We start from the raw sequence: 16,102 nt of genomic DNA on the forward strand, positions 1-16,102 counted from the left end.
CCATTGCTGCTGTAAAAACAAAGGCAGATCACGTGTATGGATGAGACCAAATTGATAAAGGACAATTGATACGTGCAACACAACATTTTATTATTATTTCTCTTTGATAGATAGGCTTGTATAAGGCTATACTATGATTGTTTTTATACAGACAGACACTTATGTAAATACCAGTCAGAGAGTGGGTATTACATTTGCACATTTAAATTGTAGGTTTGTAATTACCAAGGCCAGTCTCTGGGGTATTTAATTTTCCATACAGCCACCAACATACTTTTTAATCTTTTTAATCCATTTTATCTGTCTTACCTGCACTTTGAGATTTTACTATTCAACATTATTTGATGGTTCAGTTGGAAAGTTGAGCAAAAATGAAACCACGTATCAAAGAAAGCACTTTATAACCCAAATGGATTGACTTAAATAAAACCAAACCAACAAACCAAAATGATATTCCTGGCATTTGAGGCACTTTTTTTTAAGGCAGCTAGTGCTTTGTCCTTTGATGACTTGTTAAATTCAACTCCCCAAATCCTTCCCACCCAGCTCCTGCCCCCTCTGTACAATGACTTTTACGATGAGAATGGCTCAGACAACCCTACTACACACACTCTGGTCGACCAGAGCATCACAGAGGAGCAAACAACTGGAGGCAGGTTGTTCCAACCATGAGGATCTTTATCTGCTTCGAGGGCTCCAGTGAGCCTATTGATGTCCCTTCAGATCAGACTGTGGGGGCCGTGAAGCACATGATAAAGGTAATAAAAAGCTACAATCATGTCCAAGGGGTAACGAACCACCGTTTGTTTTTTTTAGACATATTACGGCAGGGAAAAGAGACTGTTTAATGGATTTATTTTATTTTGAGGCATGATGTTGCTTATGGTTAAACGCTATGCATTGCAAAACTGTTATTAGTAACTAATATGTCAAGAAAAAACAAATATCTCCATTATTGCGAGACAAGAGATGCAGGTGAACATGATCAATCAAGAACTTTCTTTCTGGGCCAAATCTCTAGAACAGCTCAATAAATATCCACTCTGTGTTTCCGTAGGACAACTTTATGGTGCGACTCTCATATGACAAACAGCAGCAGTACCTGGAGCTGAGCCACGGTGGAGCGGTGCTGCAGGACAGCTGGGCTCTGTTTGACGTGGGCATCACAAATGGCAGAGCCATACAATGCCTGATAAAGGTGTTTATGCATTAAAAAAGGGGTTTTGGTATTTGCAGTAAATATAATCAGCTATCAATGATGCACATCAAGGGAGGATGCTGAAGTCCATATTTTCTTTAGGCCTTCAATTCAGAAGCTATTTATTTGTATGTATTCTATGTACATAAACAGATAAGTGCAGTTCAGTGTTTAAACGAAAATATATTTTATTGCACATACACAAAAGCTTTTAATGTGAAAGTATCAAACCTGCATCTGTTCAAATTCTTATAAAAGTGTTACAGAAAGTTACACAGACAAAAAATCTAAACTTTACGGCACAACCACAGAGTGGCAGCAGACCCTTCCTTCTATTGGCTTGTATCACTGTATTCATCACAATACACAAAAATATAATCAATAGTAAGAATAAATGATCTCCCAAATCTAAAAAAAGTTAAATGTGAAACTAATGCCCGCTGACCTCTTGACAGATTTTATTTTATTAACACAGGGATACATCTTAGGTCTAAAGTCTTGTTATTCTTTGGTTTAACACAATTTTATAATTGTTTTTCAGAGTGAGCAAAGGCCTGCGATGTGGCTGTTCAATGCTGTGACACAAGAAACCTTACCGGTCATGGGAAATGAGGCTTCTCTGCACATGTCTGTTGCTCACTTGAAAACTGTGGTTTCCATGCAAACTGGCCTCCCAGTTAGCACCTTCAGACTGAGCACACCTGCTGGTGTGCAGCTTTATGACTGCAACCAACTCAAAGACTATGCCATTAAAGAGGGTATGTCCTGCCTGTGTGGCTGTTACGGGCATCTTAACGGTGCGTGCTCTGCAGCTTAAACAATTGTGAACAGTCTGAGAACATTCAATAGAATCAGTCAAAAGTTAGATATCAGGTATTTTCTTCTAAATGACTGGATTGCTTTAAATTGTATAATATACACAGCTTTCGCGTGCTGAATGTTGGCTGATATTGACTATGTATTAACTATACAAAGACGTAAAAGAGCTTCATTTTAAGTGTTGCACTATAGAATAAGAATTCTCAATCCCTCCAAATGCCTGCACAAAACAATGTTCAAAGTGACCAAAGTGACATGTTTATCTTTTTTAAATAAAGGCACCACTCTCCGTTTGGACACATGGGATGGGTGGGTACAGTTCCTTCGGGGTTGCCTCCGGGGCCGCAGATTGACAGTCCAAGGCCACCTCTTAGAAAAGATACCAGTAAAGAGGTCAGAGATAACCAACATGAACATGAATAAACAATGAGGCAGAACTGTTGTAGTGCAACTCATCCATAAAGAGTCAGAGTGCAATTTTACACACCAATGAGAATCTTTCTTGCTTATCCAGATTTCAGTTGCAGGTAGCCCTCTACATTGCTGCCGCTTTGGGCCACCTGGACCTGGCCTGTTGGCTGCTGGAGAGAGGGATGCGTGCTGAGAAACCAGTGGGGGTTCATCCTTACCGCCAGTGGTGCCACCAAACCTCCCATCGAGACACCGGAAAGTGTCCCATACACACAGCTGCAGAGAAAGGCCAGCTTCTCATTCTCAAGCTCTTCATCAGCAAAAACCTTTTGGCCTTGGCTTGTCGGGACCCCGGAGGTCGGGACCCTTTGAAAGTTGCTGTTCAGCACGGTCACAGCGATTGTGTGCACTATTTAGCCGATAAGCTGTGTTCGCTGGTATCCCTGCCAAACATATCCCTGCCCATGCGCATCTACATCCAGATAAAACGCTGGGTGAGTTTGGGGCACAAAAGGGCAGCATCCAATCGATGCCAGTACACCCGTGCTGCGTTCAATGCCAGGATGGGGGATACTTTGCTGGTGGACGGCTTCAATCAGCCAAATATGTCTTCCAAATCCGTGAAAGTTGCGACCAAACCAAGCAGACGAATCAAGGCTGTGCAGTCATTACCTCCCATCTGTAACCTACCTTCAGTATCACAAACCCCCAGCCTGCAGTATGTGAGCCCTGGTCACTTTAAAGAGGTGCAGATAACGCACAATCAAGATGTCCGAAGCCGGGAGGATCACTTATTGGATAGAATCTGTAGGGATGCTTGCAGTTTATGTAAAAGCAAGTTCAAACTTCTGCCAATCCCCAATCCCCAGAGAAAGAGTATTCTGACTGCGACGCCGGAGTCCATCTCTCCCCACTGCAGCCGAACGGCGAGGGAAAAAGCCATATACTGCTTGACCGTAGCCAGGTTTCTATCCTTACTGCTATACACTGTATGTCCAATACAAACACATTGTGCTTGATCTCATGAATGGCTAAATAAAAATAGTTTTTCAACCAAACAATTTTGTGTTTGAAATCCTGTATGTTACTAGTGACGGATTTATGTTCTGCATGGATGTTTTAACGTGATTAATTAGTGAGACATAGAGCATAACAGCATACATGACAGCTTTGTTCTTCTGTGGATAACGCATGTTTCTCTTATACAGTACCTTCACTGAGAAGTCTTGGTTGGAGCAGTTGAGCATAGCACGGAGCCTGATCAGGAAGCGTGTCCACAACATGGCCTGACACTTTCATCCAGATCCGTCATCCATCAGCTCAACTCCCCATGGATCTCGCATCGCCACCCCCGGCCTGAATAACTCTGAACGACGAAGAATCCTTCAGAAAGACAACTGAGGACTGGGTCTCAGGCTTAAAATTATACCTCTCTGTTGTGTGCTCAGCCAGAGATAGTAATAAACAAAAATGTCGATGTTGACAAATAAAAGAAAGATTTAAAAATCAGTTTTATCTGATGTTTTCATTGATGCAAATTGGTGTTTAAAAAAAGTAGGGGCAAGCTTAGAGCACTAACAATGGCGTCCTCTGCCCCCTTTAACCCTGTACAGCTATAACTTTTTTAAAATGCATTTTCATTTCAATTATTTTTTAAAGGTTCAAACACCATATTTGGGCCTGGATATGTTGAGGGTTTCAATAAATCAATAAAAAGATGATGATTGGATTTCTAAGAATTAAAAACACCACATTGACATTTAGTCCTCCTCCTTTGTCGGTTACTCCAACTTGCTGCTGTTGTTGAAGTCTGTTCTTATAAAACACATAGCTTAAAAGTGCCCTTTTAACTTGTAAATTTCCGAGCACAGAATGGCAGCGTTTGTTGACGTAAAATCGCGTTTTGTAAATCTCGCGATGTCATGAGCATAGTACCCACAGTGCTCTCGCGCCACCAGTCAGTGAACAACAACCGGAGAGCGGCTAACGTCAGACATGCAGAACCTCCAGCGCATGTAGACTTCTGGATAGGTTTATAGTTAACGTTAGTTTATGGGGAGACCACTGAGTACCAACGCGGAGCATGTTTAAAATCGACTGTGTCTTTAACAACGTTGATTGAGGGGCGAAAATCACAGCATTAGGAAGTTAGTGGAAGAGAAACAGTCGAGCCCGCCCGGGTCCGACGGCCAGTCAGCGTGTGGGAATGGCAGCCCCCCGCCCGATAAAAGGCATCCTGAAAAACAAGAACAGCGACACGACCGTCGAATCGCTCCCCGAGGAAGTACCGGGAGACAGTCCTGAACAAGCCCCCGTACTCCAGGATGATGACCCGCAGTAAGTATTCTGCTTCGCCGCCGTGAGATCGTTAGCCAGGCAACGTTAGCTTGCTAAACACTTGTTAGCCTCTCTATACCCGCCCTCTTGTCTATTCGTAACAAAAAAAGTCAGACATGTATAGTCTGCATGATGTGCAGTCCGTTCCTTATTAACTGCGCGACTAAAGTTTCTCTCCCTGGTAAACGTCCTGATAGCGCGTGTAACCGGCAGCTAACGGTTATCTCTAGAAGTCGTTTGTCAAGTTAACGCTAGCGTTAGCATGTTGACTAGCCGGTGACTCCAGAGGACCCCCGGTGGCTGTAGCGGTGTCTTAACAAAACGTTCACATCAGTAGTTACGGTTACCAAAACTCTGGCGGATGAGCTGTGACACTGTGGTGATACAAGTATAACTTAGCTGGGGGTTGTTAATACTTTAACTAACGAAAAACAGTAGCGTTATAGGGCCAATGCACCTACACGGAGATCTCCATAGCCGCTACGTCAGGAAGCATTGTGCCCCCCCTCTCAATCCCCCAACCCCCCTGTTGGCATGGCCTAAACAGCGTAACGTTAGCTCACCGTGTCATTAGAAGATTTCACTGCATATGTAAGAGAGATGGGTTCTGCTAGCTAAAATGAAGAACAAACGCATGTTACATTAGATGGAATAAGATCCAGACCAGCTCTGATCTAGTAGTACAGTTTAAAGTTTTGCCACTGTGAAGGTTTGTTCAACTTTGAATTAGAAATCTTAGAAAACAATATCTTGCTTAAAACCTCTGATGGATGCTCTGGCAGAGGACATCTTTACTGTGCGCTCCATGGACGTCATCAGGATCTCACCCTGGATGATCGTTTGGGTTCTTCTACTCTGTAGAGAACGCCCGACTAATGGGGTGGCCTCAGGTGGGCCCAGGTCAAGAACATCGCACAGGAGATGACCGTGGGAATGCAAACAGTCCCACAGTTTGTGTGACTTACTCTGCTCCATAATGATCTCAAGGTGTAATGCTCTGAGAACCTGCTGGGGACTTCTAAATCCGCTGTTGTTGCAGTGTCAGGGACATTTGCAATAACAAAGGCGCATCGTGTCGCCACGGCCAGAAGGTTAAAATGCTGAAACACCTAAATGCGTTGCGTGGCTTCATTTGCATAGCTGCAGCTCTATGAGATTAGGAAAACTGTTGGACATTATAAGCTATTTACGTAATCGCACCTGTGAGTAACAGGATAAAAGGGTAAAAGCGACCCGTGGCATAAAACGGTGGCAGGGCTTTGTGGGCAGCTCTTTCATGCTGACTGGGTTGCTGGTACGAATCCCACCACGGTTTGAACATATCAAAGTGTACTTGACCTGGAAACAATTAAAAACGAAGATAATTCTTTGTTTTTAAAAGAACACGGTTTAAGAGATGCCGTTGTGATCTAAAAGACAATTCCAGAAATAAAGAAAGGCCTTTAAGGCTTTACATCGATTGAATTATCTCACTTCTAGTCAGTGATGAACAACACCTCCCACCTGCAATACATGCTGCCGAATCGTCAGTGCAGGCTGGGGATTCTGCCAGCTGTAACAGTTGGCGTTGGCAGCAGTACAAATTTGAAGTCGTAAGACCAAATGCTCTGTTACAGTGCGATGCCCCTGATCATTAGATCAACATGGATGACACGGCACATGGTGTATGTCAATTACAAACGCTGCATAGGGATGATATGCTCCTCGTGTCTCACTCGATACTTTAGCAGGTAAGCAGCACAGTGTGAATAATTAGGCCATAGAAGGATGGGAGGTGTTAATGAATTCCATTCCCAGCAGCGAAGCCAGCCCTTTTCTATGTTGATACACAAATAGTCCCTCTGTCAGTGACAAGGAAGTGGAGGAAAAATGTGTCGGTGTGAGTTAGCATATGTTCTGATACAACTACGATTCTCCAGTGTGTCAAGTATCTTCACTATTGGCCTTTTATTTAACCTGCAGCTCCAGTTCATTTCCTTTAAACACCGTAAGGCCGTCACCACTCATTAGAGACGGCCTGCCTTTGTTATCTCTTCAACCAGCCGCCGTTATTTAGTTTACAGCGGCGTATTGCCCTCACACACACCTCGTCATGTTTAATTCACGATGCCTCCATGAAACTCAATCGCTCCTTCGCCCTGACCGTGTGATGGCAGGTAGTGAATCTCTCACTTTAGATCTTTATGGATTGAAAAAGACCCGTGGGACATTTTGTTTTCCTGCGTACAGGTCAGTTGAGGACAACTGTGGGCCCAGTAAAGGAGTTTGGTTTCTGTATTGATGAGGAGTCTGGAACGGAGTCCAAATCAACAGTTGTCGGAACACACCTCTGATCTACGATGACTCATGCGCATTTTGTGCCTCGGGACCAAATAAATGCTGGACTCTTTGTGCAAAGGTGGCTAATGTATTGAGTGTAAAATGTGAATCTGTTTTTGATTCACTTCACCGAAAATGTTACTCAGTGAGTTTAAAAAGGAAAAATCCGTGGCATATTTTGTTGAAGACATTGCCTTCTTTTCAACATGGTGACCTTAACCATGACGATGACTGCTGATGTGGCCAGAGAATTCAATGCCTCCTCCATTACTCTGCTTTTCTGCTAATGCACTTTCTAAAGCGTGGAGGGATGACGGGCGCTTAAGGAATCGCATTAGTCCTAAATCTGCTGCCTCGAGAAGAAGTGGTTTGGGCTTAGTTTGAGTGTATAACTGCCAAAAAGGAGAAAAACCTCATTTAGGGAAAAATAAAAATGCATTAATAAAATAATAGCAAATCTACATTCTTCTATTTTGGTAAAGAGAGGGGACTGTGTTAAAAAAAGGGTTGATTTTGACAAAATTGCTTCAGAACAAAAGTTACTTCATGTAAATTCTTTAGGACATAACAATTATTCAGTTGATTCTTGGTAGTTTGTCTGTGAATTGGACGCCGGTCAATTGAATGAGGAATTCCTCCGGTGTCCAACTCCTTACATGCCCTTCTCTTTGCCGCTTGCCGTTAACGGGCCGATTCAAAGGTCCGAACACGGCCGACATTTGAGCAGTGCCAGCAGTATGTTGTGTGCGTTTGGGTCCGCTGGCGCTGCTGTTCCTGTCGGTGGGTCCGGGCAGCGGCGGGCCGGCCCTTCACTCACTACTCTCTGACCGTGTGACCTGATAGCACAGCCCAGCTCTCGATGGGGACGCACTCTATTTAATGAGTTGTCCTGAAGCGCCTCCCCCCCACCCTCCCTCGGGCTGAACATCATCACAAACAGTTCTATACTCAGTGGGCACCGGTAAACTTTCCCCTCTTTTTTCCTTTGGAGATGTTCTGGCCCTTTGCACTCGTAGTCTGAAGAGATGTGCCTGTAATTTTGGCTTCCATCCATTGGCTACAGAAATGACAATCAAAGTATTTGATACCAGATAAACAATAGGGAGGCAACGACGCAGCCCGTTTCTGAGTTTCCATTCCTCTCCCCTGTGCTGCAATGGCAGGTGTTTCTCGTGTTATCCTCTGAAGCAAAATGTTTCATTGGATGCAGGTTTAGTCTTTGCCTCCGTTCATCTCCTCTCAGGATTTGAAATTGCAGCGAGGATTAGTCATTCTGAAAAAAAGGGACAGGCAGAGGTCAATGAGGTCACCAGAGAATAGACCAACATGGCGGATTAGGAACGGGTCGGCCTCAGCGAGCGGAACAAAAATCAACCATATCAAACGACACTTGTGTCAGACTTCTGGCCTTACCCCCCTCCTCCTCCTCCTCCCCAAGCTTGACCTCACACTCGTACCCTTATTTAGCAAATATCGCTCTCACGTCCGCGCTGGATTACCTCGACGTGAAAGGACGACATTACCTGTTTGTTTTTTGTCTGTTTTCCCCAAATAGAGTGAGAAGTGGGGCACGGTCAGTCCCAGATTAGATCTCGTGGCTCGTCTCCCAGCAGGAGTAGTGGGCGGGAAAGCTGGTGCTCAGTGGTTCACCCAGACCTCATTCCCATCTCACTGTATTTTCTTTGCTCCTTTCTTTTTTTTGTTTTTCTTTTCACAGGAAGAAGTCCCAGAAATGGGATGAGATGAACATCCTGGCCACGTACCATCCGGCTGACAAGGACTACGGCCTGATGAAGATAGATGAACCCAGTACGCCTTACAACAGGTCAGAATCCCCCTTTTGAAGGTTTCGGTTAATAAGATGGACTCCAGTGGAGTCATGATGTTTTACGTCGTGAGCCATGTGTTGGATGCATGTGTAACACCCCAGAACCCGTTGAATGACCAAAGCGTGTTTCGGCCTTCAAACGGAGCCAGTGTGAGACAGTTGAGTCGGTGTGTGTTCGTTGTGTGTTTGTGTGTGCGCGCCTCAGCAGGTTTGTAATCCAATGTGCTGGGGTGCTGGGGAAGGTCGATCTTGTCACAGACCTTTCCTCTTTCTCCCACCCCACCCAGTGCTCTGCTTCTTCTCTACCCACAATGCCCTCTGGCAGCTTGTCCGTTTTTGGTTATCCGCTTCTGTTTGTGTCTAATATTCCCCTCACTCCTTAATCCTCTCCCCTCTTGGCCGCCTTATCTTCATTCAGTTAATTGCTCTCTTTCAGGATGGTGGGGGAAGACGATGATGAAGGGGCGCTGAGCGACTCAGACGGCCGTGGCGGACTCGCAGCAGATGACCTGACATCAAAGTAAGAATGGAGCGAAACAAGTGCAAAGCACAGTGGTAGAGAACAGAGAGAGCAGCAAGTGAAAGGAAATCTGATGACGTTGGCCTCTGTAGCCTTTTTTGAATCAGTTCTTTTTAGCTTAGCTCTTTGTAGCTTTTTAGATTTTTGATGAAGAGGAGATATAACTGTGGAAAAGGGGAGTAAAATCATTAATGCGCTGAGGTGTATCGCCCCAATAAGCCACACCTGAACACACTCGCCAATGTCTGTGTTTCCTCAAACAAGATTGTGTTGTAACAATAACTGACAAGTGTGTATTTACTCTACAGCCTCTGTCATCCTTAAGACAGTCTGTGTCCACTTCACTGAGGTATAAAGCAAAGACGCATTCGGTACCACACATTAAAAGTACTACAGTACAATCTTATGGCATATCTATAATTTATATTTATTTTGTATTTACCACCTGGTGTATTATATACTCTAATATTGTATCCACCGGTGGGACGGAGATGGTGAGAGTAACAGCAGCCTTCAGGACGAAGTGGTCCTAGCAGAGAGTTGTGGGCCATGCACGCGCGCGCACACGCACACACACACACTCTGGATTCCATCTCCGTAGGCCGTACGATCACTCTCTGACTGCTCTGGTTTGAACCGTATTCATGGGGACCGAATAAGATTGTGTATTTTTTTTTATGCTTGCTCTAACACACGTTTACAAAAGCAACGTGGAAATGCTTCCCGCTTTTTTTCTTCACAGTAACAAAGAGTTAAAAGGATCTTCCCATTAGCCATGAAATAGCCATGAAAGATGAGGGATTGATCTGAACTGCAGTGGCATGCGTATTATCTGTACAATCAGCCGGCTTCGTATTTCTCTTAAACTTAAGCATGATTTGAAAAAAAAGAGTCAACTGCCAACAGATAATCTCCTTTACGCTGTGCAGAATCTGCTCTGAAAGTATTGCTTTTTATTCATTTAACTATTTTGCTACATCCAGAGCAACATGGAAAGAAAGAAATCCTGTTAGAGATCACAGTTGTGCAGCCACTTGTGTAGAATGCAACGGGTCACATGTGTACGAGCACGTGGAGAGCGAGAGGGCAAACCGCCCTGAAAAGTCTTCCTGCTTATCAGCCGCTCTCATGTAGGTCAATTGATGCAGGGATTGGACGCGTGCGTGCGTGCGTGTGCTGCAGAGACAATCATGATTATCTCCAGGCTTGCAAGTCAATTAGGCGCTTTTGCGTACTGGCACACGGAGCGCCTTGCATTGTTTTACACTAAACCCTCCAGATGCCACAACAGCCCCTCTTGTCCTTGTGTTTAATCACTGCCGTGTCCGCTCTCTTCTCACACATTTCTACTTCACGCTTACTTACTTCATCACTTCCACCTCCTTGCTTCCTTCCTTCCTGCCTGTCTTTTCATATCCACCTGGGAGAGCCGGTACTATTATTGGTGCCTTCGGCAGGCCAATTGACTGTCCTCCTTCTGGGTGAACCAGGCCACTTTGTTGGAGAGCGGTAGTGTGTGTACACAACTACACACAGTGAATGGGAGCCATCCGCTGAGCTGTACGCCGTTCTTCATATTGTCTTCTGCCGTTGGGACGAGGATAGTAACTTATTTTTGTCTCACTGTGCCTGCGCACTCCTCCCCCGTTGCCTAAAACCTGTCCTTCTCCTCCCGTGCCAGTGTCCCTCCTTAGAGGGCTCTTCCTCAGAAGTCTCTCTGTGAGGCATTTAGGAGAAGCTATTGATTTTCTCCCGTCTCTATTCGGCCGTTAAAAATGTCAAACGGCAATTCCTTTATACTTCTTATCCCTCCCTGTCTTGTTTTTTTCTGCTTATTTTTAAGGCTGGTTGCAGCAGAGAGCTCAGAGCCACGCTTCATGAAGGAGGAAGAAGAAGAAGAGGGGGAGAAAGAGGAGAGCAGCGAGGAGGAGGACGATGAGCTGAGTCCTGAAGAACAAGGTCAACTTGGCTATTCTTTTCATTCCTCCTTTTACTTGTTCACATCCAAACCTACTTGTGCCCTTATTTATCGAGTCCCAGTGTAACGTTATCCTCACATGCCAGAGTTCACCTCAACACGAAGCAGGTGTCCTCTGCAGCTGAGTGAGTCCCAGTTAAGTGCTGGTGGAGAGGGATCTGTTTTGGAAAGGACTCCAGTGCTCGGTCACTGTGTCTTTCAAGACCCACACACACATTGTCCGTGTCCCTTTGACTGTACTTTGACCTTCTATGTGCTTGCACACATTTACGCACACAAACGGTCACATTGTAGAAAAGCACGTTGTTTCCTTGTAGAAAATTGTAGAAAAGCACGTTGTTTCCTATTTATTTTTAAACTAACCCTGTAAAGGCAAGGCCACATTCCGGGAACCGAGAACGATCGATATAGTTTGACTGCGGAGCTGTAGCCTCAGCAGTTTTTTGTACAGAGTTTAGAAATGTTTTACTCTGCCCTTTTCGTGCGGTCAACACAAAATATGCGTTTCTTTTTTTTTTTGAAAGAGTCATTGTCCAAAGGAACTTCACATCGTTAACTTCAACAATGACAAATGTAAAAACGTTTAATCATTGTGTCCTATTTAGAGCTTGACCCCTTTTTAAAAAGTAACTTTGTCAGAAACAATGGAGATGGAGAAGGTCTTAACAGAGCAACTTCCATCTATGAATGTAGAAAATCAGCAGAAGCCGAAGCGCGACAACAGTTGTGTTATGACGTTATATGGAAAATTCATACCGTATGTAATTTTAGAACCGATGGGCCAATTGAACCAATATACCACCCAACGCAATAGTCAACCACTCTAAACTTTGCGTTCAACCAGCGCTTTGGGCAGATTGGAACAATTGTTTTAACGTCGTCTTCCTCCACAGCCAAAAAGACACATTTTCAAATGATGAGGAAGATGCACTACAATGAGGGCCTGAACATCAAGCTGGCCCGCCAGCTCATCGCCAGCGAGCTGGAAGAGGACGCGATCGCAGACGAAGAGATGGGGGAGGACACGGAGGAGGCGAAGGAGGACACAGGAGAGACGGAGGAGATCAGTGTCGACCCGCCACAGGAAGGTAGGGGGACAGGAGACTCCATGACTGTCAGAATAAATCTCTTGGACAGTTTCCAGTCCCCCAGATGTTTTAGTATTTTGTGATTGAGTTAAGCGGGTAATGGAGGCAGAGTGGCGAACGACACCTCGCTAACAATAGGTGACATGACAGAGTTCACAATTAAGGGTTTTGCGCAATGATGCATGGTTTAGTTACTTATAACCTACATAATTAAATAAATCCTAACAAAAAACTTCATCAGAAATAAAAAATACATTTTAAAAAGAAGCTCGAGACACAATCTTGTCTTACAGCTACACACAATTTTTAGGTTAAAAACAGACTGATGACTCAATGAAAAATATAAAACTAGTGTTGAGGTTTTTGAGGATGTAACTCATTTTTAATTGGAAATCTTGTTCAGCTTCTTAGCAGATCAAAGTACAAGAGAGAGATTACGAGATTAAAATAAAAAACATATTGTGTTTCGTTTTATTCCAGCACTGTCTTTCTCTTCTCATGTTTGTCTCTTGTCTTTTCCTCAGCTGATTCTCTGGACTCATAGAGGCGGCTTCTATCCCAAATTCAGGCCCCGTGCGTGGGCTCCAGGTCCGAACAGACAATGCCGCCGCGCTTTGTGTTTTTAATGCCGGGCCGCACAGCAGACACCGCGTCACCACCCATGTAACAAACCTCAAGAGCCAATAACCTCCCGGTCTCCTTTCTGTCCCCACTGTTCCTTTAAGCTGTGCAATATAACCTTCAAACAACCTGGTTTTTAATCAGTGCAACTCACAAGAGAAGAATGTTGCCCCCCCCCCCCCCCCCCCCCTGCCCCCCACTTCCTCTGGACTTCATCGCACTGAGAGATTTGTGATTCTGACCCTGAAACGAGGATCAAGGTCTTGTTGAAATAAAATAATTAAAAAAAACATTACTCCGGATACCAGGACGGCCGTCTGGCCTACAGGCCGGTACGTCAGCCCCAGGGGGGAGCCTGGGGAAACCCCGCGGCCTCTCAAAGGACATACCTGAGACAGGAGGACAGCCATTTCACCGGAGGCTCTTCGGATGGCTTTCTCATTTTTGCTTTGGGACCCACCACTCCGTTGCATTTCCTGTCCTCCCGCGAGACAAATTGGACGCTGTGATGACCAGTTGGGTTGTCCCCTTAGTGTTGCCTTGTGATTCTAACTGGCAATACTCCTGTGAAGATGATTTAAGGAGCTTTGTATTGGTCTCGAATAGCACAAGACATCGTGACCCACGTAGGCTTTAATCATCAAGAAACCACTTTTGACGTTGCGCAGTTCGTACTTGATATCTAACGTGCTTGATTGACGCATGTATGCTGTGGAGTCCCACTTTGATGCAGTCAGTTGTATGGCTTTTTGCTTTATATGAAGTACAACAACAACACCGATACTTATTGATATACTCTCAATTTGCTGTTTTCCCGTTCGAAGCGAGAACACTACACCAAACCTCACTTCAAATTCTGGCATTTAGAACAAAACAATCACTTATACCTCATCAAACAGACAGTTAGCACTCAAAAACCGGCGTTCTCACCTACACAATTGGTCTCTCGGACGGGAGCTTCACCCAGACCCAATTGTGCGTCATTTGTTTTGAGGACGGTAACATCTAATTGGTCTTTAAATTCCCGTTTAATGTAGTGCGGTCGGATGTACTGAAGTGTCTTGTGTCCGACGCAGCTCGGGAATGTCAAAGAAGGAAATGCTTGATGCTCCTGACTTAAGTTAAACCAGATGTCCGCAGTAGAGCTAACCTGCTTAAGCTCATGGGGGGGGGGGGGGGGGGGGGTCACAAGAAAGTCTTAAACTGTTGCATTCGACAAAAGTATGAGAGTGAGTGTGGGGGTTGGGGAGGTTATTACTTTTATAATTACTGAGTTTACACACTGTATGACTTGAGCCGGAGGCAAGAACCCGACGCCCTGAGAGAAAAGTATGTAGGAACCCGGAGTCTGTGCGTCTGCTTTTGTGTTCTATGCATTTCCTTCTGGGCCCTTTTATTTCCTCACTGTGATTTTGAATGTGTTGTGCTTTATTACAAAGATCCCATAAGATCAGAGACCAACGGTATGACTTCTGGAAATAAAACGTCCCTTTGCAGTTCATTTTCTTCTCGTAGTTTAGAGTTTGGTGGGTTTTTTTTCGGTTATTATAGAGGTTAAATGCATCCTCCTTTCTGCCATTTCCACCAATCAACAAACACTCATCCAAGCGGTTATTATAGAGATACAGGAATACGTCTGGATGTACAGATTTTGATGATACTGTTGTCTTTGTCTTCTGTTCACCGAATTTGTGAGCAGATAGAAAAGGAAACTGCTGAGACCTTCGAGGGACGTTCTCACATAAGACGAAAGGGCAAAAGTCCAAAACATGAGTGATGTGATCGAACCCCGAAGGTGGTTATGAACTGTCAAAATGTGCCTCTAATGTATTTATGTACATGTGTGTAAAATGAACCGGCTATGCTCCACGTTACCGTTTCACGTTGGCCTCGCGTGTTCGCCGTCTCGCTTTTTGTTACTCGCACCACTTCTCCTCTGTTCGCTTTGTGTGCTGAGAATGACCGACTGTTGAGCGTCTCAAAAATGATGCGGCTCTTAAATCTGCGTGATTTTGTATTTCCGGTTTGCGAGTCCTTTAATCATTGGATTGCGTGTATTCAGTTTGGGTTTTTGTCTCCTATCATTAAACAAATGTTGTTAGGAACTATTGTCTCAAGCTCATTTTGTTAGACGGTTAATTTGTTATTTCAAGCATCTGCTTGTTGATTAACATACTCTTATGCAAATGAATGGAGACTGGCTCCATGACATAAGAATATATATGTGTTCTTTAATAGAAAATAAAAAATAGTGACATTGACTTGTTCTTTATTGCTAGTATATCTACAGTACCTTAGAAATACAATTAATGACTAATGGATTAAAAGCATCGTCCCTTTTTCCCTTCCCGCTATTGATGTGATAATCAATACCATGTCAATAATCAATACTGATACTGTGATAATCAGTACACATCCAGTTAGTTTGGATTTTTGTATTCATAGATATAGATCTATCTACAAACTTGAATAGACACACATTAAGGTAATCTTTGAAATGCGGTTCCCGTCTCTAACCACCAGGTGGCGCTGTTACACAATGTATCTGCTGCTCCCGTTGGGTTTCTATCGGGATAAAACGGAAGTGGCACAGGGATTATCCCACACGAGAGGGTTTGCGGCTAAGAAGGAAAACTCCTTGTGTTTCAACCGCAAAACAACGTTTCAACGCCAGCGGAAGAGAAACCTGAAAACATTCGTTGTTTCCTATTTTTGTCGTGTTAAAGTTTCCAGTGTGTGATTTGTACGGGAGGAGTTATTGAATCCGCAGTATGTGGATTAAGAAAGGAGGAGTGTCAACTCACGAAGATCGTGTAGAAAAACGAGAGGCCTCGCTCCTTTTTTAAATTTTTCGCGTGGTAAATTTCGGAACACAACTAAAGATAACTGAAGATCGTGAGATACAGAAACATTTTAAAATCCAACACAAATTTCAATAAAACAATGTATGAAGGTATACAATAATATACATCCCTAATAACAT

At 44.1% G+C, this 16,102-nt stretch overlaps 2 protein-coding genes across 2 annotated transcripts; both read left to right on the forward strand.

The window, feature by feature from the left end:
• The first annotated feature begins 547 nt into the window (after positions 1 to 547).
• Positions 548 to 3,929, forward strand: ankrd66 (ankyrin repeat domain 66). Its single transcript, XM_040184879.2, has 6 exons — positions 548 to 758; positions 1,058 to 1,198; positions 1,740 to 1,956; positions 2,296 to 2,410; positions 2,532 to 3,392; positions 3,637 to 3,929. Exons 1-6 carry the CDS (start codon positions 669 to 671, stop codon positions 3,716 to 3,718), a joined length of 1,506 nt encoding a protein of 501 aa, XP_040040813.2. The 5' UTR covers positions 548 to 668; the 3' UTR covers positions 3,719 to 3,929.
• A 432-nt stretch (positions 3,930 to 4,361) lies between these two features.
• ppp1r2 (protein phosphatase 1, regulatory (inhibitor) subunit 2) lies at positions 4,362 to 15,224 on the forward strand. The gene is made up of 6 exons (XM_040184876.2): positions 4,362 to 4,765; positions 8,802 to 8,909; positions 9,349 to 9,432; positions 11,276 to 11,391; positions 12,304 to 12,498; positions 13,023 to 15,224. Exons 1-6 carry the CDS (start codon positions 4,635 to 4,637, stop codon positions 13,040 to 13,042), a joined length of 654 nt encoding a protein of 217 aa, XP_040040810.2. The 5' UTR covers positions 4,362 to 4,634; the 3' UTR covers positions 13,043 to 15,224.
• The last annotated feature ends 878 nt before the right edge of the window (positions 15,225 to 16,102 follow it).

The sequence above is a fragment of the Gasterosteus aculeatus genome, chromosome 8 (genome assembly GCF_964276395.1).
Source record: "Gasterosteus aculeatus chromosome 8, fGasAcu3.hap1.1, whole genome shotgun sequence".
NCBI lineage: Eukaryota > Metazoa > Chordata > Actinopteri > Perciformes > Gasterosteidae > Gasterosteus > Gasterosteus aculeatus.

What these genes read in the sequence shown, in the direction of transcription:
- ankrd66 (XM_040184879.2), top strand. Translation starts at nt 669, where the DNA reads ATGAGGATCTTTATCTGCTTCGAGGGCTCCAGTGAGCCTATTGATGTC. An exon ending in GAAAAGATACCAGTAAAGAG is followed by an intron (nt 2,411 to 2,531) that starts GTCAGAGATAAC and finishes TTGCTTATCCAG; the next exon opens with ATTTCAGTTGCAGGTAGCCC. An exon ending in TACTGCTTGACCGTAGCCAG is followed by an intron (nt 3,393 to 3,636) that starts GTTTCTATCCTT and finishes TCTCTTATACAG; the next exon opens with TACCTTCACTGAGAAGTCTT.
- ppp1r2 (XM_040184876.2), top strand. Translation starts at nt 4,635, where the DNA reads ATGGCAGCCCCCCGCCCGATAAAAGGCATCCTGAAAAACAAGAACAGC. An exon ending in CTCCAGGATGATGACCCGCA is followed by an intron (nt 4,766 to 8,801) that starts GTAAGTATTCTG and finishes TTCTTTTCACAG; the next exon opens with GAAGAAGTCCCAGAAATGGG. An exon ending in GCTGAGTCCTGAAGAACAAG is followed by an intron (nt 11,392 to 12,303) that starts GTCAACTTGGCT and finishes CTTCCTCCACAG; the next exon opens with CCAAAAAGACACATTTTCAA.